Genomic DNA, 25354 nt, shown 5'->3' with positions numbered 1-25354 from the left:
AAGAGCCCAGACTCTAGGAAACCAAAACCCTACCGTATTTATAAAGAAATGAAAACCTCTCAATGGCTCACAAGACTCCAAGTAACCTACTTCTGGTCTGGCTTTTCATCCACATCTCCTGCCCTGTCGTCCTTGTTCATCGTGTTCATGCTGCACTGGCCTGTTTTTCCGCTCCTCACACACATCATGCTCTTCCCGGTTTAAGGTCCTTCTGCTTGTGTTCCCATTACCTGGTGGGCTGTTTCCTGGTCTTTTTTTAACAGTATCAGATTGTTCTTTAGATCTCAGCTGAAAAATACTCTTTTGGAGATTCTCCCATCTAAATTACCACCCACAGAATCATGGAAACATTACATCACATTTATCACCTTCAGAGCAATGCAGATGTGACTGATTTTACGGAATTTCACATTAAAGTCTGTCAAACATTCATTGTACTGCTTAACCTCAGGCTATATCTTAACATGGACAGAATTTGGATAGATGGACAGATGGCAGGGCATCCCTTTCAAGATAAAGAATATAAAATAATAGCTGTGTATAAAATGTCAAAAGAAAGGATAAAGATTGATTACATAACTGCTTTGGTACAGTTGCCTCTTTATTTCCATTCTGTCTTACATAGACTGTACCAAATTTGACTTCAGAAGCAATAATTTTACCACACTTTATTTCCAGATATCTTTTAAAAATCAAATTTGTAAATGCAACAAAGCTCATTCAACGATCAGAATTCTCTGAATTAAAATCAGAAGTCTATCATCAACACACTGATATTCGAAATGGTGTTTAAGGACTTATGGATGTGTAAGAATGTTCAGTTTAGTTCAGTTGCTCAGTCGTGTCCAACTCTTTGCAACCCCGTGGACTACAGCATGCCAGGCTTCCCTGTCCATCACCAACTTCCAGAGCGTACTCAAACTCGTGTCCATTGATTTAATGATGCCATCCAACCATCTTATCCTCTGCCGTTCCCTTCTCTTCCTGCCTTCAATCTTTTCCAGCAGGAGGACCCTTTCAAATGAGTCAGTTCTTCACATCAGGTGGCCAAAGTATTGGAGTTCCAGCGTCAGCATCAGTGCTTGCAATGAATACCCAGGACTGATCTCCTTTAGGATGGACTGGTTGGATCTCCTTGCAGTCCAAGGGACTCTCAAGAGTCTTCTCCAGCAACACAGTTCAAAACCATCAATTCTTTGGCGCTTAGCTTTCTTTATAGTTCAACTCTCACATCCATACATGACTACTGGAAAAACCATAGCTTTGACTAGATGACTTTTATTGGCAAAGTAAGGTCTCTGCTTTTTAACATGTTGTCCAGGTTGGTCACAGATTTTCTTCCAAGGAGCAAGAGTCTTTTAAGAATGTTACCAGCCATTTTATCTGTCCCATGTTTGCTGCCTCACTATACTAAAATATAATCACCACAAGGGCAAGAGAACTCATTGACATTGTTCAGTTGTGGTCCTAGCACCTAGCAAATTGTTGAACTGTATCTGCTTGCCCTATTTATACTATTTGTTGAGTGAATAAATCAACTTGAATCTATATTTCTTATTCCCCAAATTTATGCTTTTTCTACTTCAATCTGAAGGAAGGACAAACACTGGAAGCAGCCCAGTAAATTGACAGAAAGCACCTAAGTCAATAATTCAGCTTCTCATTCTCATTCCAATTCTTTGTGTTCTTGCTCTGGCTCCTCAGGGATTTTTGTTGGTGGTGTTTTTTTGTTTCTTTGTTTGCTTTTTAAAAGAAACAGAGGAAAATAACATTTGTAAGGCTCCTCCTGGCTCTGAAAATTATAATTCTGAAATCTATGAGCTTTAACTTAAAGTGAATTGTTTCCAACCTTTTTTTTCTCTAAATGCCATGTAATTACAAAAACATGTAAATGATGGAAGGTTGGTATATAGAAGCATTTACCAAAGGAGCCTCTTGGTTTCCAAACCATTTGGCCCTGAGAATTTACATTTTAATTTATGCTAATGCATTCACAACATAGTTATAGATATCAATCAGTCAAACAGACATTGTGTAGGTGAACATAGCTTAGAACATTAGCTGGGCTTTTCACTTCAATTTCACAAGTAGAATTACTTCAATTACTTCCCTCGAGTGATAACCAAAACTTTCTCTCTGTGCATAACTTAAATAAAGCTGAACACACCCTGTGTCCATGGTCCCCAAGAGAATTCATAGGAAGGGTGGGGAAAAGCATTTGAACTTACAGTTACACCCATTTCTAGTAAATGAGATAAAAAAATTAAATTTTGCAAATATTTACTAAATGGAGTGACATTAGCACTCCATCTACTCTGGCCTTACTAACTGTATGTGAGTTAGTCTCAAGTCATCAGTCATCCTCCAGGTATCAGAGGAGAAAGGAGAGCTTACTTCTTACACAGTCACTTTCAATGCACACTTTATGTGTGAATCGCATCACAACAAACTGTGGTAAATTCTTAAAGAGATGGGAATACCAGACCACCTGACCTACCTCTTGAGAAATCTGTATGAAGGTCAGGAAGCAACAGTTAGAACTGGACATGGAGCAATAGACTGGTTACAAATAAGGAACAGAGTACATCAAGGCTGTATACTGTCACCCTGCTTATTTTACTTATATGCAGAGTACATCATGAGAAACATTGGGCTGGACAAAGCACAAGCTGGAATCAAGTGCCAGGAGAAATATCAATAACCTCAGATATGCAGATGATATCACCCTTATGGCAGAAAACAAAGAACTAAAGATCCTCTTAATGAAAGTGAAAGAGGAGAGTGAAAAAGTTGACTTAAAGCTTAACATTCAGAAAACTAAGATCATGGCTCATGGCATCTGGTCCCATCACTTCATGGCAAACAGATGGGGGAACAGTGGAGAAAGTGACAGACTTTATTTCGGGGGGCTTCAAAATCACTGCAGATGGTGACTGGAGCCATAAAATTAAAAGACGCTTTCTCCTTGGAAGAAAAGTTATGACCAACCTAGACAGCATATTTAAAAGCAGAGACATTACTTTGCCAACAAAGGTCCGTCTAGTAAAGGTTATGGTTTTTCCAGTAGTCATGTATGGATTTGAGAGTTGGACTATAAAGAAAACTGAGCACCAAAGAATTGATGCTTTTGAACTGTGGTGTTGGAGAAGACTCTTGAGAGTCCCTTGGGCTGCAAGGAGATCCAACCAGTCCATCCTAAAAGAAATCGATCCTGAATATTCACTGGGAGCACTGATGTTGAAGCTGAAGCTCCAATACTTTGGCCACCTGATGTGAAGAACTGACTCATTTGAAAAGACCCTGATGGTGGGAAAGATTGAAGGCGGGAGGAGAAGGGGATGACAGAGGATGAGATGGTTGGCTAGCAACATTAAATCAATGGACATGAGTTTGAATAAGCTCTGGAAGTTGGTGATGGATAGGGAGGCCTGGCGAGCTAAAGTACATGGGGTCACAAAGAGTCAGACATGACTGAGTGACTGAACTGAATTGATGTGTAAATTTACTTACTATTTTCTTAGATACAACCTACTCCATATGTGCTACCAGCTTTAAAAGATGTCTGTAATTAATAATGATTGAAGTTGAGATTCTAGTAATGGAAGATGCACTGAACAAAAAGGGAATGACAGAGATGATGTTTCTACTGCCAGCACTGGCTCTTCTTATTGTACTTCATTACCAGATAGAAAAGTGATTCAATAAGTTCAACCAGCAAACTAGTCAAAAAAGCTAACATTATCAAGAAGATTATTATAAATATGGGTTTAGATTTCTTAGTACTATATTGGTAACAAATCCCTGTGTTCCTATGGCCTGCTGAGGTATTTCCAGTGGTTAATGCAAAATCATCATAATTAAAGGCATTTAGCAACTAAGTAGATAAACCTTTTTGCTTTTTTCTGGCAATTCTTATTGTCAAATGCCACTTAAACCAACACTTCATAAAACTTCACTTATCTTAAAAATTTGGAAATCTCTTGGGAGGTTTCTCAGCATATCAGTTCAGGGGTGTGTGTGTGTGTGTGTGTATGTGTCTGTACATATAATTTATAAGTAAATAGGTGAGTTTTTTAAACTGATACGTATATGCAAGCAAGAAAAGGTTGAAGATATCACTCAAAGCAATCTAGTCCCCACATTTGTTTACCCAATGTCGTACATAGGGTGAGTAGATAATGCCCCCATAATACCACCGAATTTTCCAATCTTAACTCAGTGAGTTCTAAATAAATACACCATATACTACCTTCTGTAAAGGAAGAATTACATGTGCAATCTAAAAGAGAATTATGCATGCCACCACTCCAAAGCAGCTTAGGACCAATGTTTTAACTATCCTTGCAAAAGGAGCACATGCACAAGCGTACAAAGCATTACAAAAATATTAAAACAGACTCAATTTTTGGAAGAAGGCACCAAAAGCACATGGCACTATTCCTTCAAGAAATAGAATCTGAAATAATCTTCCTTATTATCAGTTTTAACAGTTCCCCCTCCCATGAATTCTAATAAGGCTATATTTCACACAAAGGTACATGCATTAATTTTAAGGTGTTCATGATAAATATCACTGGGAATGATGGATCAGATCAGTGAAGATTTCTGATTTAAAGTCTAACCATCATTTTTAATCACAGAGATTTTATTTTACCTACTTGCAAGTCACTATTGAACAACAGTCAAGGATGAAGCTGGCTGGATAAATACAGGCCATATACATAAAAATTAAATATGGAAAGAATGATGGATAGGTATAATAAATTAAAATTTTAAATCAAAACCATCTTCAGAACTTTTAATTGAAAATCTTGATTTATAACAGCTCCATCACAGGTCCTTCCCGTGCGCCATGGACGCCCACGGCAAACGCAGGGCTGCGCAGCCCAGTGACACGCGGCTCCTGCTGTGGATCCCTCTGAATGCACGTCATTCGATTCTCCGCTCTTCCAAATACACATGTGTGAAAGGGGACAAGTCACTCAAGCTCATTAAATTTTACTTGACTTTTCTGAAAATTATTAAAATAACAGTATGTGCCACAAAAGACGAGTGTGAATGATAACATTACCTACAAAGCATTTATTTCCTAGTTTAGAATAAGCATGTGCATGCATGTTAAGTCCTTCAGTCATGTCCCCTCTTTGCAACCCTATGGAGTGTAGACCGCCAGGCTCTTCTGTCCACGGGGATTCTCCGGGCAAGGATACTAGAGAGAGGTGCCATGCCTTCCCCCAAGGGATCTTCCCAACCCGGGGATGAAACTCAGTTTTTTATGCTTCTTGCACTGGCAGGAGGATTCTTTACCACTAGCACCACTTGGGAAGTCCATTAAGCTAACATAAATTTGAGCGACTATTATTATATATATTATATAATATAACTATTATTATAATCTAATCCAAACAAAGAGCATTGAAAATATTCAAACCATTTATTTTAGATTCACACACAAAAAAGGCAACTCTGTTAAAAAAAAAAAAAAAAACGGCAACTCTGATTATAGCATTTATTTTACTGAAGCAATATTCTCTCTCTATACTATCTCCTATGAGGCTTCAACAATAATCATTAGCAGAGCCTCAAATAAAGGCCACATACTATCAGATAATTTAAAAAAAGAGAGAGAGAGAGAGAGGAAACTAGACTTTGATTCCTTCTTTAATAATTAGAACATATTTCATCACTGTTTGATACATATCACTTTTGGTTCATTCTAGAAGCAGACTGATATTTCTATAAAATAAAATGAATGATTGGCCTTTTAAAAAGACATTTAGAAAGGACATTATGTTGGGATTAATTTTAATGCAGACAAGGCCAGTAAGAAAATAAATAGCAACATAAATATGCAAGGGAATTCAGCAGACTAGCCAAATGTCCCAGACAGGTCACATTTTTAACGTAATCAATAAAATAAAATGTAGCGAATAAATCAACCTAATTTATCGACATGGGAATTCTGGGTTGAATTTATTTCATTTGGATTTCAGTCCAAAACATAGATCTTAGAATTAGGTTAATAAGTGTTTGCAATGATCTGCTTTCTCTTTGCTTGCTTTAGGAATTAAGAAAATAGTGCTGCATGCTAGCACAACTCAAGCCTTCTGCAGAATCTGCTTCGCTAAACCTTTAGGGAAGTTAAAGATTTATTGGGACAGATGTCTCTAAAAACCTGTACAAGAACCTAAATAAATTTTAAAACTAAGGAGAGGGCAGTTCCTCATTGGTATAGTGGCTTCTCCACCCATCAAAACTAAGGAGAACCTGAATGTGGAATTTCATAACTAATTGTTCCATTGTTAGCTATTTTCCATTTTATTTAGACATTTAACTATCTTTTCTAATCTGGATATATACCACTCACAAGGATTTCACAACAAATTTCTACATTGCAGTAATATGCATTTCTAAATGTGTTTTAGAAGATTCTATTTCAATTTTTATTTTGTTAAGTATTTTCTTTAGTTTTTCACACAAATGTAAGGATATTCTTAACAATAAAATAATTCAAATTAGTACTCTTTAATTATTGTTAACACACACACATGCATAAATGTGTTCCCATGGAGAACTAAAATCACTTCAAATCAATATTAAATGTATTGTAACAATATTAATAATTATTAATTTAAAAAATTACACTCACTAATATTTCTAGATTACCTACTGTAAGACAGGGAATGTTCTAAATGCTTTACATGCATTAACTGATTTAATTTTCACATAACTGTATGAGGTAGGTATCACTATTACCTTTACTTTTCAAGCCAAGAGGGAAAAACAGAGAGGTTAGGTGACTGCCAAATCACCACGCCAGAAAATGGCACATCTGGGATTCAAATGCTTGCAGTGGAACTCTGGAATATAATCTCCTAAGTATCATATTCTATTTCCTCCATATAACAATGTACTGATACATAGTAATTATACATGTATGTATTGTTATTAATTGGGGAAAATAGTTTCATATGGAAGAATTTATGAGTGAAATATCATATCTATTTTATCTTAAAATATTTAAGCAAATAATAGACACAGCAACTATGGAGACTCAGTTTATTATTCTTTCTTTTTTATATTTAAAACAATTTTCTCGATAAAAAGTTAAAAACTAATCTTACATTAAAACATTATGTGTACACTAATGCTGTAGTCTCTCTGAAAATGAAATTCAGCAATTTACTATTACTAAACGCAAAATTAGACAAAATTTAGTTCAATGGACTAATAGGCTTGATTTCATGTTTCACAAATATTCATAAAAGCTTAGTTTATCAGATCTCTTCAGTCTTAGAACCAAAATTTCTGATCTTATATTACTTGTAGTAATTGCCTGCAAACATTATAACTCTAATACTTATTCTCAACTTGAATCAGTTTTAGACATAGGGCAAAGCTGACTGTCTGTATGTCTTTACTTAGTCCTCATGATTGAACCAGAGGCTAACGGGAAGAAGGAACACATGAGATAAAAGGAAAGAACAAGGTCCACTCTGTTCCCATCTTCAAATGTCTATATTAAGAAAAATTAATTCAAAGGCAGTCCATAGTCAAAGCCAATCTTGCCAATCCTCTCTTCATCTTGTTTCCACCCAACCTTGAAGCAAAACAAACATTGTCTTTACTACCAGGTTTGCAAAGGGTTTCCTGTTTACTTTGCAAATGCAGCACCACCTACAAAGTGAACAATCTTCACGAATGCTACCTGAGCCACTGGGGAACTGAAGCACATAACCAACTATCCAATTTAATGGCATCATGTCAGCAATTACTGTAAATCATTAAAGACAGAAAACGATTAAGGCCCTTATCTCAAGACACAAAAATTTAATAAAGAAGATTATCCCTATATAAAAATACTACAGTGTATGGTATTAGACCATTAAAACCAAAAATGTGTAACAAGTTATTTAGGGTACTCAGAAGAAGGAAATACCATTTGCTATCTAGAAAAACCAAGGCAGGCTTCAAGAGTAGGTAGTATTTGAATTAGTTTTTAAAGACTACTTAGCACAAAACCTGTAGGATATTATAATCAGGTAATTAAGAGGAGAGAACATGCTAATATTAACTAGCACAAGGGACAGAAATGATCACCTTACATTTCTAGCATGGCTATGTACTTTATGTGCCTTATGTCTACCAGGAGAATTGTGGCTAACCAAATAACCAAATAATTTAGCCCAGTAATACTTACATTTTGAAGTTTCAAAGCAAAAATCTGTGTGAATGAATACAGTCATAGTTTTTTTGTAATATTACACAATCCTAAGGGACATCACTTTTACCCTTATTTCAGTCGCCACTTTAGTTAAATCTGGCTGTCACTAAGTTTTTATTTTTATACCCAGAAGGTGAATATAAATAGCATCGATCTAGAGTAGCATGGAGATTATAAAATGCCCCTGAGGAACTGTCTTATATCAAAGTCCTTGAAAAGCTTACAACTTGACAGCTCTCCACAAACTAATTCAGATGTAGCTAATAGAAAGTTACACTCCAAAGAGATAACTGATCACCTTTAAATGCTTGCTTTACCTTTAAGTGAGGCCATGTATCATCATTATAATGAACAAAATCAATAGATGACACTTGAATATGTCATTCTTTATATTCAAATCTTAACTTGGTGATGGACAAATAAAACAAACATGGAAGAAAAATAGGAACAATTAGTCTTAACTCAACATAAACTAAAATTATGGGCTTTTACATATGATTTACTTCTATTATGAAAGCTACTTTTTCCTCATTTCCATCTACTCTTATTCTACACACCCTACCCTGCCTTCAAGACCTTTCCTTAAATGTTGGTGTGCTGAGGATTCTATCCCTGTGTTATGTTAAGGCAATTCTAATTATTCTTCATGTGTGTAGATGTGTGATATAGACAGAGAATAAGACAACGAGAGTGGAATTGGGGCAAGCTGGAGAATGTATGACATCCAAAGGCAAACTCCTTGGCTTTTGTGTGAGCATATCAAAATATTTCTACAGCTAAGTCTGGCCTACCTATTTTCTACAGCTTCACATTACTGGCAAGATTTCAGAAAGAGAAAGATAAATACCATATTCTAATGCATATATACAGAATCTAGAAAAATGGTACTCAAGAATTTATTTACAGGGCAACAATGGAGAAACAGCCATAGAGAATAGGCTTATGGACATGGGGAGGGGGGAGGAGAGGGTGAGATGTATGGAAAGAGTAACACAGACACTTACATTACCATGTATAAATAGATAACCTACAGGAATTTGCTGAATGGCTCAGGAAACTCAGACAGGGGCTCTGTGTCAACCTGGAGGGGTGGGCTGGGGGGGAGATGGGAGGGAGGTTCAAAAGGAAGGGATGTATGTATACCTATGATTCACGCTGAGGTTTGACGGAAAACACAAAATTCTGTAAAGCAATTATCCCTCAATAAAAAATAAATTAGTTAAAAAAATAAAGACTGTATTTCTATTGCAGAAAACATTTTGGTCACAGTGATCAATACATATGCATTAAGAACTAAATAATACTAAATACAGCACAAAATGTTATAATTATTTTACTATAAGTGAGAATTTTCTGCTCCATTCCAAGTTGAAGAATTTGACTATATTAATATAAGTTTATAGAAGTCACTCAATTGAAGGGGTAGATGTGGGCATTAACTTCAATATGCCAGGAAGAGCAAACTGAAGTTAAGTATAGAAACTACTAATTAACTCCCGACTACTATTCTCTCTACTCTCTCTCTGGTAATGGAACTTTGTATTTTATTTGCCAACATGCTTATGGGAAGGTGGGAGGAGGATGGGGAATTACATTGCACATCTTCTGGCAACTAGGTAACACTAGTAATGAAGTAGTAGACAACAGGTGCAGACAGATGCGTCTTCTGTAATTTCCGGAATATGACCTTCAGCGCCATCTGACTCCTTTCTCATGTACAGAATGCAAATATCATTTTGGATATTGCAGCATCCATTTTGGACCATAAAATAGAAAAGCTATTTTGAGGAGAGGAAAAAATCATGAGAGAAAGATTTGTAGGGCCTGGATTATAGAGAGTTGCTCTATTAGGCCTTGCACACAGAAAGTGCCATTAGAGAGGAATAATCTTTTGTTTTGCTTTAGCATTTTCAGTTTAGCATATTTCAGTCTCTCTGTAATAGCTAAACCAATATACCAATCATAAAACACAGTTCATTTTTATTCACCATCTAAGGGTCTACAAGAGCAATACTATTAACATATCTAAAGCACTTTAAACTACCCCAAAAAAGTTATAGTAAATTGTAAAATATATTATCTTACAATTCTTTACAAATTTTTAAAAATTTTACATGAAATGGGCCAACTCCAGCAAACCTGATGAAGTTAGCAGGATTTCAAGAATATGTAGAACTAAAATGAAATTTTTGGATCACAGAATTAACTGTAGCACATCTAAGATGAGAGAAAACCAATTTGAATTTAAATAGCTGTTAGTGCTTATAAGCAACTATGATTTTAAAGCTGGATGGAAACATGAATCCAACTAAATATACAACATGGTCAGCTTGTTAAGAAAGCCATTCACCCTAGTCTAGTTAAGTCTAGCATGCAATGTAATGTAAAACTTTTAATACTCACATCAAGATCATCCTTTGCATTGTAGTAGACAACTTCATTGCTCTATAAAAAAAGGAAAAAGGAATGCTTTATTGATTTGATTAAAAACAGAAAAACATTGGATCAAATATTAAGTATATTTTATTCACATATGAAATAATAAGACCCACATAGTATTCCTTTTATGATATATTCCACAAAGACCCATAAATATTAGCCAATATTTTCTACAAGAACATATTAAAACACTATATCAGTGATATTAGAAAAGCACATCTTGCAATGGAGCGAAATACCTTAGTGCAAATCTGAGGTCAATTTGTCAAGAAAAAATTGAAAAATCCTTAACGCAAATAATTTATACATAGACACACACTCTCTCTCTCTCTGTCTCTTTCACCTAAATCATGAAATGATAGATAGGATAATTCTAGACAACTGAATAACTGGCTTGTTAAAATTTGGCTAAAACCATGATGTTTAAAAATATATAAATCGTGTCGATATTATTCTTTGAAGAAAAGTGTAACTGCATGACATTAGCAGGAATTTCTTCAGGAAAATCAGATAAGGAATCAAGATTGTCTGTGAATTTAGACAGCAAAAATATCAGATTATCCAACACTCTTAATGGTCTCATATTCTACTAAAGTAGCAAATGAGTGTTAACTTTTCAAGAATGAATGTGTGTGGACATTTCTACTAGCTATCAATGTTGCTGAATATGTCATAAATATAAATTATGGACATAAATTGTGTTACAGAGGAAAAACGGAAAGGAAAGTGGATAAAACAACTATCAAGGAATTTTAAATTCTTGTTCTATCTACAAGGCTAGTTCTATGCAATTTAAAAATAATATGTATATACTGATTTGTTAAAAATTTCTTTTCCTGAACTGATTGAAGATGCGTGTTCTTCATCTTCTGTATGTCTTTTGTATTTTGAGTATCATGTAAAAGTGTACTTATCTCTGTCTCTTAAACATTTACAAACAAGGATAATCCAAAAGTTTATTAACAAAAACACAATTGATAAAATTTTGTTTAATTACTTGGGGAAAATAGAATAAATTAGTGCTTCTTAAAGTATGTTCTAAAGAAAATTACTAGTTCTTAAAGATGTAATAGATTTTTTATAGGCAAAACTATTCTACGGTCATGATTTCAGAATAAATGATAAAGTTAAAATTGTCTCTTTTCAGCAGTAATTCATACAGCTTCAGTGTATGAATGCACATTATAATCTCCAAAAGAAGAAGAGATTGAGATCTTGTTTTGTTTTGATTTGGGTAGGGGCACAGATTCTGCCTATTTTTTGATTTGAGAAACATAATATGATAGTGAAGATTTATAAAATACAGATCTCTCTGAAGACCAAATAACCAACCAAACACTACATACATAAATATAAGAATATGTGATTTGTAATACTGAACGAAACTTGGGAGTTTTAATTTCATTTAGCATCATTAACATTTTTAAAACTACCATTTAATATTAGTTTTTTTAAAAAGAATAAGTAGCCAGAGAATTTCCACACACATAAAACTTCTATGTCCTGGAACATTTATTACTGATAGCATTAGGTTTGTAACAAAGGTAAAATACAAATCAGAACTCATCACATACATAAATCAAGAGAACCTCTGGAATTCTCCTGAGACTCAAATCCAATTACTAGTTTATTGATCCCTCATGGAACCCTGTAATTTATACTTAGGAGACAATTTTCAATTTAGATTGTGGATTCTATCAAAAGTTAAAACACTGAATAAGTTTACTTCATTTTAGATATTATGTTTGCCAACTGATTACTTATATTTACCAAATTGGAACATTTCGAAAACAAGGTAAAATAGTATTAAATTTCATGCAGTTCAGTAGCATCCTTTCAACACTCTTTCACCACCTATTTGTAAATACACCTGTGCCAAGAAAGACACAAAGTGAATTAAAGATACCCACCTCTATTTTTAGGTAAAATAAAATGTTCAGATAACTATATAAAATAATTCATTTATTTAGGATTACACTTAGTCCATGGAACCAGAGTTAATGGACTACAATAATTACTTAAAATCTTTTCTTATGTGTGACACATGGTCACAGTAACAAAGAGAATTTATTTATTATATAAAAGATGAAGAGTATCACACACAGTGTTAGAAGAGGGTAAGGTGTGATAAAGAAACACTAGTTTTAACTCAAGCTAAGTATTTGACTCCATTAAGATAGACTGTGACTGAAGTTGAAATAAAAATTAAAATAGAGAAAAATCTTTTTGAGAATTTCAGTATTTTTCCTTTGTTACTATATTATACTTTATATAAAACCTCACTACTGCCCTTTCTTTTAGAAGCTCTATATTGCTGCTAAAATTGTTATTGAAAATGGGTATTGCTAACTGTATGTAACTTTTATGTATGGATTTACAGACAATTTTCTGAAAATCATCAGACATATAATGCCAAACCTGGCTTTTTTTTTTTTTTTTAATTTTTTTAAGCAAACTGAAAACAAAATGTATTAGGCATAAAGTAATACTGCATGCCAAACATCAGTACTTCTTGTGACTAGGTAGTTTATATTTCTACATTTAAGGAGCTCTTGCTTTATACAAAGCCCAAGTCTAACATGGTCAAAATATCAGTTCAGTTCAGTTCAGTAACTCAGTTGCAACTCTTGGCAACCCCATGGACTGCAGCATGCCGGGCCTCCCTGTCCATCACCAACGCCCAGAGTTTACCCAAACTCATGTCCATTGAGTCGGTGATGCCATCCAACCATCTCATCCTCTGTCGTCCCCTTCTCCTCCCACCTTCAATCTTTCCCAGCATCAGGGTCTTTTCAAAATAGCAAAAGGAGTGCGTCAAGGCTGTATTGTTTCCCTGTACTGTCACCCGCTTATTTAACTTATATGCAGATACGTCATGAGAAATGCTGGGCTGGATGAGGCACAAGCTGGGATCAAGAATGCCAGTCAAAATATAAATGCAAAGAAAAACAAGTGTGTCTTTTTTATATGACAACAACATATCTCGGAAGTACTTAATCAAACACATATGCTTAGACAGGCTATCGCATTTCAATAAGAGAACACAGACCTGAGTGGAATGTGCAACTGATTATGTCCACTGTATTAAAACAAAATTTCTTTTCTTCAATAGATGTGATATTGCTTTTGGCTCAGAAGCTTTTCTTTAACCTTTTTAAGTACACTTTCCTTTCTCAAACCTCAGACTCTGCATTGATAGCATGTACACTGCATTATTCCCTTATTTTATCTAACAGAAAAGCTAAATTGATCAACTTTAGTAAAGATAAATCACCACAGGGCATCAGGATTTGGGAAAACTGTAACTCTGTATTTAATCTGTCAACCTAGTCCACCTACATGGCAGCATGATGTTAAAATAAATGGCAAATATCCATGCGACCTTTAAATTATGTAACTATATAAAAACATTTTAGGTCACAATTCATCATAATTTCTTGTGGAAAATTGCAGTGATTTGCTTTACTATGGCTTTTGTTTACATAATTTCAGAATTCTTTGATTCACAAATAATTTTGAATATAGACTTGAGATAAATCATAATTTTAATAATAATGATAATCCTAATTCTCTTTCATATCACATTCATTTAGAGTCATCTCTTCTGCCTCATAGAGGTACATATTAGCTCTGCTATTATATATATGTGTGTGTGTATATATGTATATATATTTTCAGATGTGTGCAGCTACATTAAACTAAATCAGTCTGAAATCAAACCACATAAATCACTGAATCACCAGAATAAATCCAGAAACAATTTTTAGATGATTGGGTTAAAGGACAGTTTCCAGGAATAAAGGACAATTCACAATGAATCAGGCCTACTTCTATGCCCTGATGTTTACAGAGGGATAAATTTTGGTTAAAATGAACTCTATGCTAAAAGAAAATTAGGGAAAGATATTGCTTAAAAACAGCTAACAGTTAATGGTCTGTGTGGGGGAAACTGGAGGAGAGGCAGGAGTATCAGTCAGCTGAGTGCCCTTTGCCCTGCTTCTGGCTCCATCTCACCTAGACTTAGTACAGGAAGATTACTGAGTTCTCCTGACCAGGAGATGAAGCCACACACCCCACTCATTCAACAGCACTCTTCTGACGTCACTCTGTGCTAAATGCCGGGGCAACAAAGATGTCGACTATTAACCCTGACCTAAGAGTCAAGTTCTGGCCCTCCTGATTCACATGTGACAAGATATGGAGGCAATTGGGCCAGTTGCTTGAATCTGCTATAACTGAAGAATATCTCTTATCATACATGGATGGTATGACCACATAACACAAAACCTTCCTAGATATTAAAACAGGTGACAGTGAAGAATTTCAGATATTGAAACATTCCTCCTCCTTTGATCAAGTCAAGCATGTGTGTTTGCACATGTGTGTGTATGGTCCTAAATCATTTGCCCATTCTATCACTCAAAATTCTTTCAGTCCCTTTTCCAGAAGGTACACAGTTATATCAGTATCATTTAAGACTGCAAAACTATAGCATATAAACTAATTATCGCTGGCACAGATTATAGAGTTGAGTCAATCTTCTTTCCCTGCTATCCTTCTAGCTGAACATTTTCATGCAAATTATTAAATAACATCATCTTAGAAGGAATTTTATACCCAAACACGGGGGATATCCGTGGATTTCAGTGCATTATGTGCAATCTGATAGCATTTAGCTAGCAAGAGCCTCAAACTAGATTCATAGATTACTTACACCTTTAGAGAGCTATTTTTCCTAATTTAAACACCACCAGATGACAGGAACAAATTGTTTCTGATTTTTAACCAAGTAGTTTAGTTATTTATTATCTCCTTGAAACAAATTTACCCAAATGGTTCATGCTAATACAATATTGCTGTTTACTGAAATTTAAAACATCCCCTAGCAAGCTGACAGATAAATGACTTTAGTGTCCCAGTGTCTACTGGGAGTCAAAAATTCAATCTGGACAAGATAGACCATTCCATCATAAAAACATACTGTGAATGACAGTACCTTGCATGCCACTTGCCTATAAAATGCAGCCTCTGATGAATAGTTCATGTTAAAAACCTGAACCATAAGCACAAAGCTTCAATCTGGGAATAATATGTTGCCAAGGATAAGATTTAAGTGTTGGAACCAAAAATTAGGATTTTATAGCCAATATCTGAAATATATGACACATTTAAAACTCAAATAGATATTAACTTCCTCTCCAAGTTACTAATTTTATTTTCTGGCTTATACACTTGACTGTACATATGATCCACAGCATGAAAAATTTGGGGCAACTCTATTGCCTGCTAAATCACTTTAAAAAAAAAAACAACTCATTTTCATTTTATCTTTCTTTAGCTCCAAATATGAAGTCAACAGGATGAACATTAAGGGTGGGTGTGTGTATGGGGGTGTGTGTGTGTGTGTGTACTGTGCCCAGTTGTGTCTCTTTGTGACCCTATGGACTGTAGCCCACCAGGCTCCTCTCTGTCCAAGGGATTCTTCAGACAAGAATATCAGAACAGTTTGCCATTTCCTCCTCCAGGGGATCTTTCTGATCCAGGGACAGAATCCATTCCTCCTGCATCTCCTGCATTGCAGGCGGATTCTTTACCACTGAGCTACAAGGAAAGCCCAACATAAAGGATACTCTGTGTTACAAAGGAGTTGTGTTAATGATTCCTGCCAAACAAGATCCATACTGTTTAGTTCAAATCATTTAAATTTCAAATACTTTTTGATTAACATATCATAGTAACACTTTGACCTGGTAACCAGAACCAGCCTGCCAATGAAGCAGATATAAGAGACATGGGTTTGATTCCCTAGGTCAGGAAGAAACCCTGGAGGAGGGCTTAGCAACCCACTCGAATATTCTTGCCTGGAGAATCCCAGGGACAGAGAAGCCTGGTGGGCTACAGTCTATAAGGTCACAAAGAGTCCATCATGACTGGAGTGACTTCGCACACATGCATACAACCAGACACACCACTACTACTGACTGTGCCCAAATCAACCATGGTGCATGAGATGGGATAACCAGCAGCACTGATTATAGCACTGTGTGAATAAAACAACTTAGGAAGATGTTTTGGTGGCGGTTGGGGGGGGGCGGTGGAGAGAGGCAGAATGTGTATGATTTTGTGTATCCTCGTGTGTGTTTGGGCGGTGGTGTGAACGTAAGTGAAGTTTCCAAAGATAGCTAAAAGTAGCTGAAGCACTAAAGACAGTGGTTCTTAAAAAAAAGGTTGTTTTTGTTTTTTTTATGCCATTATATCCGTTTAGGGTTTGGAATGATGAAAATGTTGTTTATGAAGAGAAAAAAAGAAAAACATGGGCACAGGTCCATTTACAGATCCATTCCCAGATCACTAGATTGAAAGCGCGTGATTCACATTATGTGTAAGAGACAATAAAGAATTGACGTCAAGTGCGGAGCACAGTGCCTGTATGTCCCCCCCTACAAATTATCAGCTATTGTTTTACAAATTGAAACATAAAAGTCAGGAATATCCCTAGAATTTATCTATTAGCTTTATCTGGTAATTGCATATGAATTAAAGTAAATGTTTACAATTTTATGTTCTTAGATCACATACTATGTTTTGAGTCTATTTAACTCATGTAAAGTCCCTTCTTCAAAGATTCCATATAGCAGAATGGTATTACTGGCTGTTATTTTTATTTTTAATCTGATAAATGAGGGGATTTATAAGAAAGTGTGCAGTCCATGGGGTCAAAAGAGTCGGACACAACTGAGCTACTGAATAATAACAAGTCTACTACAAAGGGTAGTTGTTAGTTCTCAGACAGTCCTGAATATTCATTGGAAGGAATGATGCTGAAGCTCCAATAATTTGACCACCTGATGCGAAGAGTTGACTCACTGAAAAAGACCTTGATGCTGAGAAAGACTGAAGGCAAAAGAAGAAGAGGACAACAGAGGATGAGATGGGTGGATGGCATCATCAACTCAATGTACACGAGTCTGAGCAAACTCCAGGAGATAATGAAGGACAGGAAAGCCTAGCCGGCTGGAGTTCATGGGTTGCAAAGAGTCAGACACAACTTAGCAACTGAACAATAACAATATGCAATCTGTCCATTTATTGTGTTCCTATGATCCAACCTTCTCTGTGATTCTAAGCATACTCTTTCTAACCCCACATCTTCTTTAAACATCCATCCTCATCTACTTCTGTCTAGAAAAACTCCAACTTTGTATTAAACCAACATTTGTTTGTTCATCCTAACACCTAAACTGTGGAATCTTGCCAGTAAAAATTATACATGCTGTCCTCACATCAAGAGAGTTGGTGGTTCTTTCTTTGAATAACTATAGTACACTTGTGGGTTTGCTTAGGTCTGTAATTTTTGTTTGTTTATTTTTCAGAAACTCTTCTATCTTTGGGAAACTGTTTCTTTCAATCATGTGATTCTGATAGCTGGCAAATCATACCATCCTATTTCTTTGACCACAGAAATTAACAGGTGCCTAAGTCTATCCAAAAATAGAATCTCATATCACTATTTCTTTTTCATAAAAATACAATTCCCTAAGAGTAGTTATGGCTGCAAATGCTGTAATGCTTAAAGCCTCAGTCTTTATGTGCTAGAGGCTACATCTATCTGTTGGCTTCTTAATTATAGTAAGTTTTTTTTTTCCCTTAAGGTTTTTAGAATGTGTTTTTTCACTCCTACAACTGATAGTACCAATACAAACACAATGTGCTTTTTTGTTCAAATTTCCTGTTCAAATTGCCTAACAGGCAATAGTATTGGCTTGAATTTTAATTTCTGTTGGTGGCCTTATGAGACTATAACTGTTCTAGAATGAACTCCCCTCTCCATGTCCTGGATGTGAGCCCCTCCTGCATCCAGAAAGGTACCATTCCTTCATCCTTTGTCTTTCCTGTGTGTCCATCTTCTCTTTAATTACATTCAGTGGTTTGCAAAGATTTATGGGATAAAAATCCAGAAGTCTTATGGCGTAAAACTTCTTTTTTGGTCTAGCATTTAAAATTCTAGCAGAAGATTAAAACAAAAAATCGAAGCAGCCAAGAGATGAAAATTTTCTTAGCTCATACATAAAGAAAAACCATTAATATTTTTCAAACACTTATCTAATGAACTAAAGGTCAAAAATCTCTTAGTGTCAAGTTAATATTTTGTGAGAAGTAAATGAGTAAATAATAATTATCTTTCAAAGAAGGTTTACCGATTTCTTTATATCAAGTAACTAGCCTTTAGAAACTAGTTGCATGATACAACATGAAATGACTATATAAATTTTGATTATATGCTTGAATACCACAGTTTCTATAAAAGAGACAAAAGTAGCATACTATTGCTAAGATGCTGTTCAATGACTGTAATGAAGAAACAAATTGTTTAGTCCTTCTCTGAACTCTCAACATTCATTCGGAAGAATAAATATATATTGAGCTTTGTACACATCCCAAGTTCTATGCTAGAGGCCTAAGAACATGTGCTGTTTAGAGAACGTAATTGTTAAGATTAAATAGTGAGTAAGATACTGTCGATCTCAATTTTGTATATTCGAAAGCTAAGACTAACAGCAGTAAAACCCAGTCTAACAGAGGTCTTCTTATACCTAATTGAGTACTTATTCCTCCCTTGTCCTGCTATATGGGAATGCAGAATGATATACTTCTTAGGGACAGTGAGTCCTTTATATATGCAACATCCACCTTTTAATAGATTATTTAATAATCATTAAAGCACATTTAGCTATCTTATTTGTTCTTTTAACTTTGCTTTATCATTTGCTTTAAAATGTGAACGGAATTCAATACTAATTTCTTTAGCTTACTCGAAAAAACTAGAAACTAATTTTGGCCTTTTTTTTTTTAAGAAAGTTTGCTTCTATTTCTTTTACTAAGCACCATTTTACATTTATTTGTCAGGTAATTGCCATTAGATTGCATATTTGCAGTATAGTTTTAACTTGCTACTATGATGCTTGTAACTTGAAGTATTACTTAAGACCCGGCCTACTACATGAACAAATCAACAAGCATAGTCATCTAAGAGTCACCTAAGAAAAAGAGAATAACTTCAGGTGTCTTACTATGTTTAATGACCTAATTACAAGTATGTTCAAGTATTCATGCCCCAAGCAACACTTATTATGAGACTCATGAAACAACTGGAACTACATCCTAGATGAAAAAAACACATAATGTTCACCAAAGAAAATGTTCATTCAGTTCTGTTCAGTTCAGTCGCTCAGTCACGTCCAACTCTTTGCAACCCCATGGACTGCAGCACGCCATGCCTCCCTGTCCATCACCAACGCCCCGAGTTTACCCAAACTCATATCCATTGAGTCAGTGATGCCATCCAACCATCTCATTCTCTCTCGCCCCCTTCTCCTCCTGCCCTCAATCTTTCCCACCATCAGGGTCTTTTCAAATGAGTCAGCTCTTCCAATCAGGTGGTCAAAGTACTGGAGTTTCAGCTTCAGCATCAGTCCCTCCAATGAACATTCAGGACTGATTTCCTTTAGGATGGAGTGGTTGGATCTCCTTGCAGTCGAAGGGACTCTCAAGAGTCTTCTCCAACACCACAGTTCAAAAGCATCAATTCTTTGGCACTCAGCTTTCTTTATAGTCCAACTCTCACATCCATACATGACTGCTGGAAAAACCATAGCCTTGATTAGACGGACTTTTGTTGGCAAAGTAATGTCTCTGCTTTATAATGTGCTTTCTAGGTAGGTCATAACTTTCCTTCAAAGGAGTAAGCATCTTTTAATTTCATGGCTGTAGTCACCATCTGCAGTGATTCTGGAGCTGCAAAAAACAAAATCTGTTACTGTTTCCATTGTTTCTCCATCTATTTGCCATGAAGTGATGGGACCAGATGCCATGATCTTATTTTTCTGAATGTGGAGCTTTAAACCAACTTTTTCACTCTCCTCTTTCACCTTCATCAAGAGGATCTTTAGTTCTTCTTCACTTTCTGCCATAAGGGTGGTGTCATCTGCATATCTGAGGTTATTGATATTTCTCTCAGCAATCATGATTCCAGCTAGTGCTTCCTCGAGCCCAGCGTTTCTCATGATGTACTCTGCATAGAAGTCAAATTAGCAGGGTGACAATATACAGTCTTGACATATTCCTTTTCCTATTTGGAACCAGTCTGCTGTTCCATGTGCAGGTCGAACTATTGCTTCCTGATCTGCATATAGGCTTCTCAATAGGCAGGTCAGATGGTCTGGTATTCCCATCTCTTTAAGAATTTTCCACAGTTTATTGTGATCCACACAGTCAAAGGCTTTGGCACAGTCAATAAAGCAGAAATACAGGTTTTTCTTGAACTCTCTTGCTTTTTCGATGATCCAGAGGATGCTGGCAATTTGATCTCCTTTCTAAAGCCAGCTTGTACATCTGGAAGTTCAGCTCACATGCTGTTCAAGCCTATCTTGAAGAATTTTGAGCATTACTTTCCTACCGTGTGAGATGAGTGCAAATGTACAGTAGTTTGAGCATTCTTTGGCATTGCTTTTCTTTGGGACTGGAATGAAAACTGAGCTTTTCCAGTCCTGTGGCCACTATTGAGTTTTCCAAATTTGCTGCAATATTGAGTGCAGCACTTTCACAGCATCATCTTTCAGGATTTGAAATACCTCAACTGGAATTCCATCACCTCCACTAACTTTGTTCATAATGATGCTTCCTAAGGCCCACTTGACTTCGCATTCCAGGATGTCTGGCTCTAGGTGAGTGATCACATCATCGTGGTTATCTGGGTCGTGAAGATCTGTTTTGTACAGTTTTTCTGTGTATTCTTGGCACCTCTTCTTAATATCTTCTGCTTCTGTTAGGTCCACACCATTTCTGTCCTTGATTGTGCCCATCTTTGCATGAAATGGTCCCTTGGGTATTTCTAATTTAATTGACTAGATCTCTAGTCTTTCCCATTTTTTCGTTTTCCTCTATTACTTTGCTTTGATCACTGAGGAAGGCTTTCTTATCTCTCCTTGCTATTCTTTGGAAGTCTGCATTCAATTGGGAATATCTTTCCTTTTCTCCATTGCTTTTTGCTTCTCTTCTTTTCACAGCTATTTGTAAGGCCTCCTTAGACAGCCATTTTGCTTTTTTGCATTTCTTTTTCTTCTTTTTCTATGTAAATGTTCATTTCATCGACATAAGAAAATGCAGTGTTTTAAAGCAGGACTGTTAAGTTGTTTTGATTTAAGATAATGTTCTATTATGTGTATATTCAATACTACTGTCTGAAATGTATGAACTGTCACTGAACAGATAGATAATGGATAAGTGACTATCACAAGCTTATAACTAACTATTAGAAATTCTGGAGTAAAAATAACAACAAAATGCACATACCCATAAATGCTTGCACAAACATATGCACATACACTGCATCAGAGTATAGAAAAAGTATATAACTTCTAAAAAGCCTCAAATGAGTTAAAATAGAGATTAGTTTCCCTCTTATAAGAAATCAAGGTGGAATTCCAAGTGGACTGTGATTTCAGAGTTTCATGTTTTTGAACTTCCGAGGAAATCAATTCCTATTAAACATTAAGTGCAGCAACTTATTTCTTCATCTGGTAAATTTTAATAAGAATCTACCTGTAAGCTTTTTTAGTGTTCCAAAGGACATCAATAAATACATTATTTAAACTATAGGATAAAAGCCAAAGTAGAATATAATAAAATAAATGTTATTTTCATCTACCAAATATCCCAGGAAATTTAGACCAGAACTGAACAAACACATCTAAAATGCTGATGACCTAGTTTTAATTTCCTTTAATCTATGATTCTAATGAAGCCTGGGATATCATCAACTAAAACATTAAAATTTAATCTGCCAAAATATTGCAGTTTCTATACTTCTTCCTACTGATTTACACAATTCACAGATTTTCTTGACTCATGACCAAAGTTCACAGCACTTGATCTTAACAGCATATGATGTGCTAGCAATAGATACGTGTTAATTTTTCCAAAGGTAGTATTAAAGGAGGAAACTACAGAACAGGCTCTATCTTGAAAGCAGGACTCCTTCTTGGGCCGGACTGTGGACTTTGAGCTAGATGCCCAGTATTTATGGAAACGACATACCAACTGGAGAAGCAGACCCCCTGGATGGCAGAGCCCCAGGACTCAAACCTAGACTCTCTGACACCTAATGTGAAGTGAAGTGAAGTTGCTCAGTCATGTCCGACTCTTTGTGACTCCGTGGATTGTAGCCTACCAGGCTCCTCCATCATGGGATTGATTCTCCAGGCAAGAATACTGGATTGGGTTGCCATTTCCTTCTCCAGGGTATCTTCCCGACCCAGGGATCAAACCCATGTCTCCCACATTGGAGGCAGACGCTTTAACCTCTGAGCCACCAATGTCTCCTAAACAGAGGACTCACACTGAGACATACATAAATCCAGACAGACAGAGATCTTCTAGTTTTCCGCCTGAGATTTAAAATGTCCCGTTGAGCCCCTTTTTTTGGGGGGTGGGCAAGAATACCGGAGTGGTTGCCACTCCCCTCTCCAGGAGACCTTCCTGAGCCAGCGATCCAACCCAGGTCTCCTGCACTGCAGCCAGAACGCTTTACCGCCTGAGCTACCAGGGAAGTCTAAGAATACCCTAATTATCTGTGTAACCATAGAATCATTAATTCTATTATGCTTATTGGGGTATGACCACAGGCCTATTGGTAATTGTCCACTGCTAACTACCTAGGCTTAAGGCATATGAATCACAGGTTAACTCTGATTGTATCTTTCTTTTCCTTTGTTCAGACTAATTTCAGGGAATTTGGGGAGGTGGGTTTGGGCACGTACACTTAGAGTATGTAAGGTTTTCACAAAAACTGGTCCGGGTCCTTGGAGAGAAATTTGGGAGCAGACCAGAATGCGCTACCATTCCTAAGATTCTGGAATAAATTCTTTCCACACCTAAATTATAGCCAGGAATTTTTCTTTGTTGCGGACAACTTCCCAAGCTTTTCTAATTCAAATCAAAGTTAGGTATCCCTGTTAATGTTTCTCACAGCACCATCTGATATTTTTATCCTCTATAAATCAGGGAGAACAACAGTAGCTACCATACTGGGTATTGCATGGAATTAATGAGTGAAAATCTGATCCAAAGATCAGCTACAACCCTTTTTGCAGTCTGAGCCCTGTGAGGGGACAGTCTCCATCACTTTTGCACTCCACATGTGGCTGGAGGTCCATCACAGTTAGGTGCCTATGACCCTTGAACAAGCCTGTCCTCCTCTGCTCAATGATCTTTATCCTCTACAGACAAGGTCTTTAACAGAGGGTTCTAGCACTGTATGAGCAGACACTGAAACTTGTTTACTTAGGGAGGGGATCCCAGAAAATACTGCTAGGAAAGTGGGGAAGTGAGACATGGTGGTGGGGAAGTAAGACATGGTGGTAAAGCAATTCAAAACAAGGTGTGCTAGACAGCAGATAGCCAATCAAGTTCCTCCAAGAATGCTAGGATGCTCTCAAACATGGCTCAACATTGCTATATCCGAAGAGTGAGAAGATCGCTAGTATTCACCCACACCAGTCATCACTGGTTGAAAGTGTTGAATTCTGTGAATTCCTGACTCCACAGAAAGCCCTCAAGCAAAAATCTATGGATGCTTAGAGTAGGAAGCTAGACAACTGTGTGTGTGCTCTGAAGAGCTGCGGGCAGGAAACCAACATCTACCACAGTCACACAATGAGTATATCAGAAATATTTACTGAGCACGTGGCTAAATCAACAAGCGATTTTAAACACTGACTAGCTGGCATTGTGACTTCCCGAGGCTTCCATTCTTCAATTTTAAATGAGTCACTGGACAACCATGGTCTCCAGAATTCTTCCATCTATATATTTTGATGTGTCCACTAAGTAACTGTTTTTCTTTAGATTACATAAGACCCAGTAGCTGTCTGCCACCTATTTTGCTCAATGAGGCTTTGATAGGTTTAGCTTCTCTTCTCATTTGAACATCCAACAAAACTCAACGGTCTTTCAATTCTTTAAATCAGAGACAAAGCTAGTTCTTCCCCAATCACCCCCACCCCCGCTGGCCCCGGTCCCCGCCACACTGGAAATGTCTCTGACATATTTCTGTAGAAACATGCAAAAGCATAAGAATAATTTCTATACTGTTATTTTTCTTTATTTCTTGAAATGTCACGTCAAAGTATATTCATTCATCTCTGAAAATTAGTAACTGTTTCTGAGGATGGATGTTCTGAGAGAGCAGCATCCTTAAACTAGCTTAAATCAACCCCTTGCCTCCTCCCACACCTGCTCTGGCACACTCCCTTTATTATGGTAGAAATGAACTGCTCTAGATCAACTGCTGCTTCCTTTCATTAATATAATGCAATGCCATTCAGTTTTATTTAACTGGAGTAGAAATCACAGTGTTTTTCTAGGGGATAAATTATAGCTTAAATAATCTGAGCTACCTCTCTGTGAAAATAATTTTGCTCACAGTACAAAAAAGAAAGGTTACTGCAGAAGAAATAAATGAAATAATTTCTGACATTTCGAAGCACTACATTCCATCTGAATAATACATAACTGCTTTGGAAACAAAAAGCTTCCTAGTAGCATATACTTCATCAGCCTAGTTTTAGTAATTGCATTTAATTAAGTCATAATTCAAAGAGCTTTTTAAATTCAAACTGTTCACTGATTCAG

The 25354-nt window shown here is 36.2% G+C and overlaps 1 protein-coding gene across 9 annotated transcripts in view; it reads right to left on the bottom strand.

Moving 5' to 3' along the window:
• CACNA2D1 (calcium voltage-gated channel auxiliary subunit alpha2delta 1) overlaps positions 1-25354 on the bottom strand; it is a 508655-nt gene that overhangs the window by 183996 nt on the left and 299305 nt on the right. For all 9 annotated transcript variants that reach the window (XM_043462913.1, XM_043462905.1, XM_043462907.1 and 6 more), the window contains exon 5: positions 10628-10669. In XM_043462913.1, the coding sequence (XP_043318848.1) occupies positions 10628-10669 (42 nt within the window). The remainder of the gene's footprint in view (positions 1-10627; positions 10670-25354) is intronic.

This window comes from Cervus canadensis, chromosome 3 (assembly GCF_019320065.1).
Source record: "Cervus canadensis isolate Bull #8, Minnesota chromosome 3, ASM1932006v1, whole genome shotgun sequence".
Classification (NCBI taxonomy): Eukaryota; Metazoa; Chordata; class Mammalia; order Artiodactyla; family Cervidae; genus Cervus; species Cervus canadensis.
Note: the sequence above shows the minus strand (reverse complement) of the source record. Positions and strands in the feature narration are given on the sequence as shown.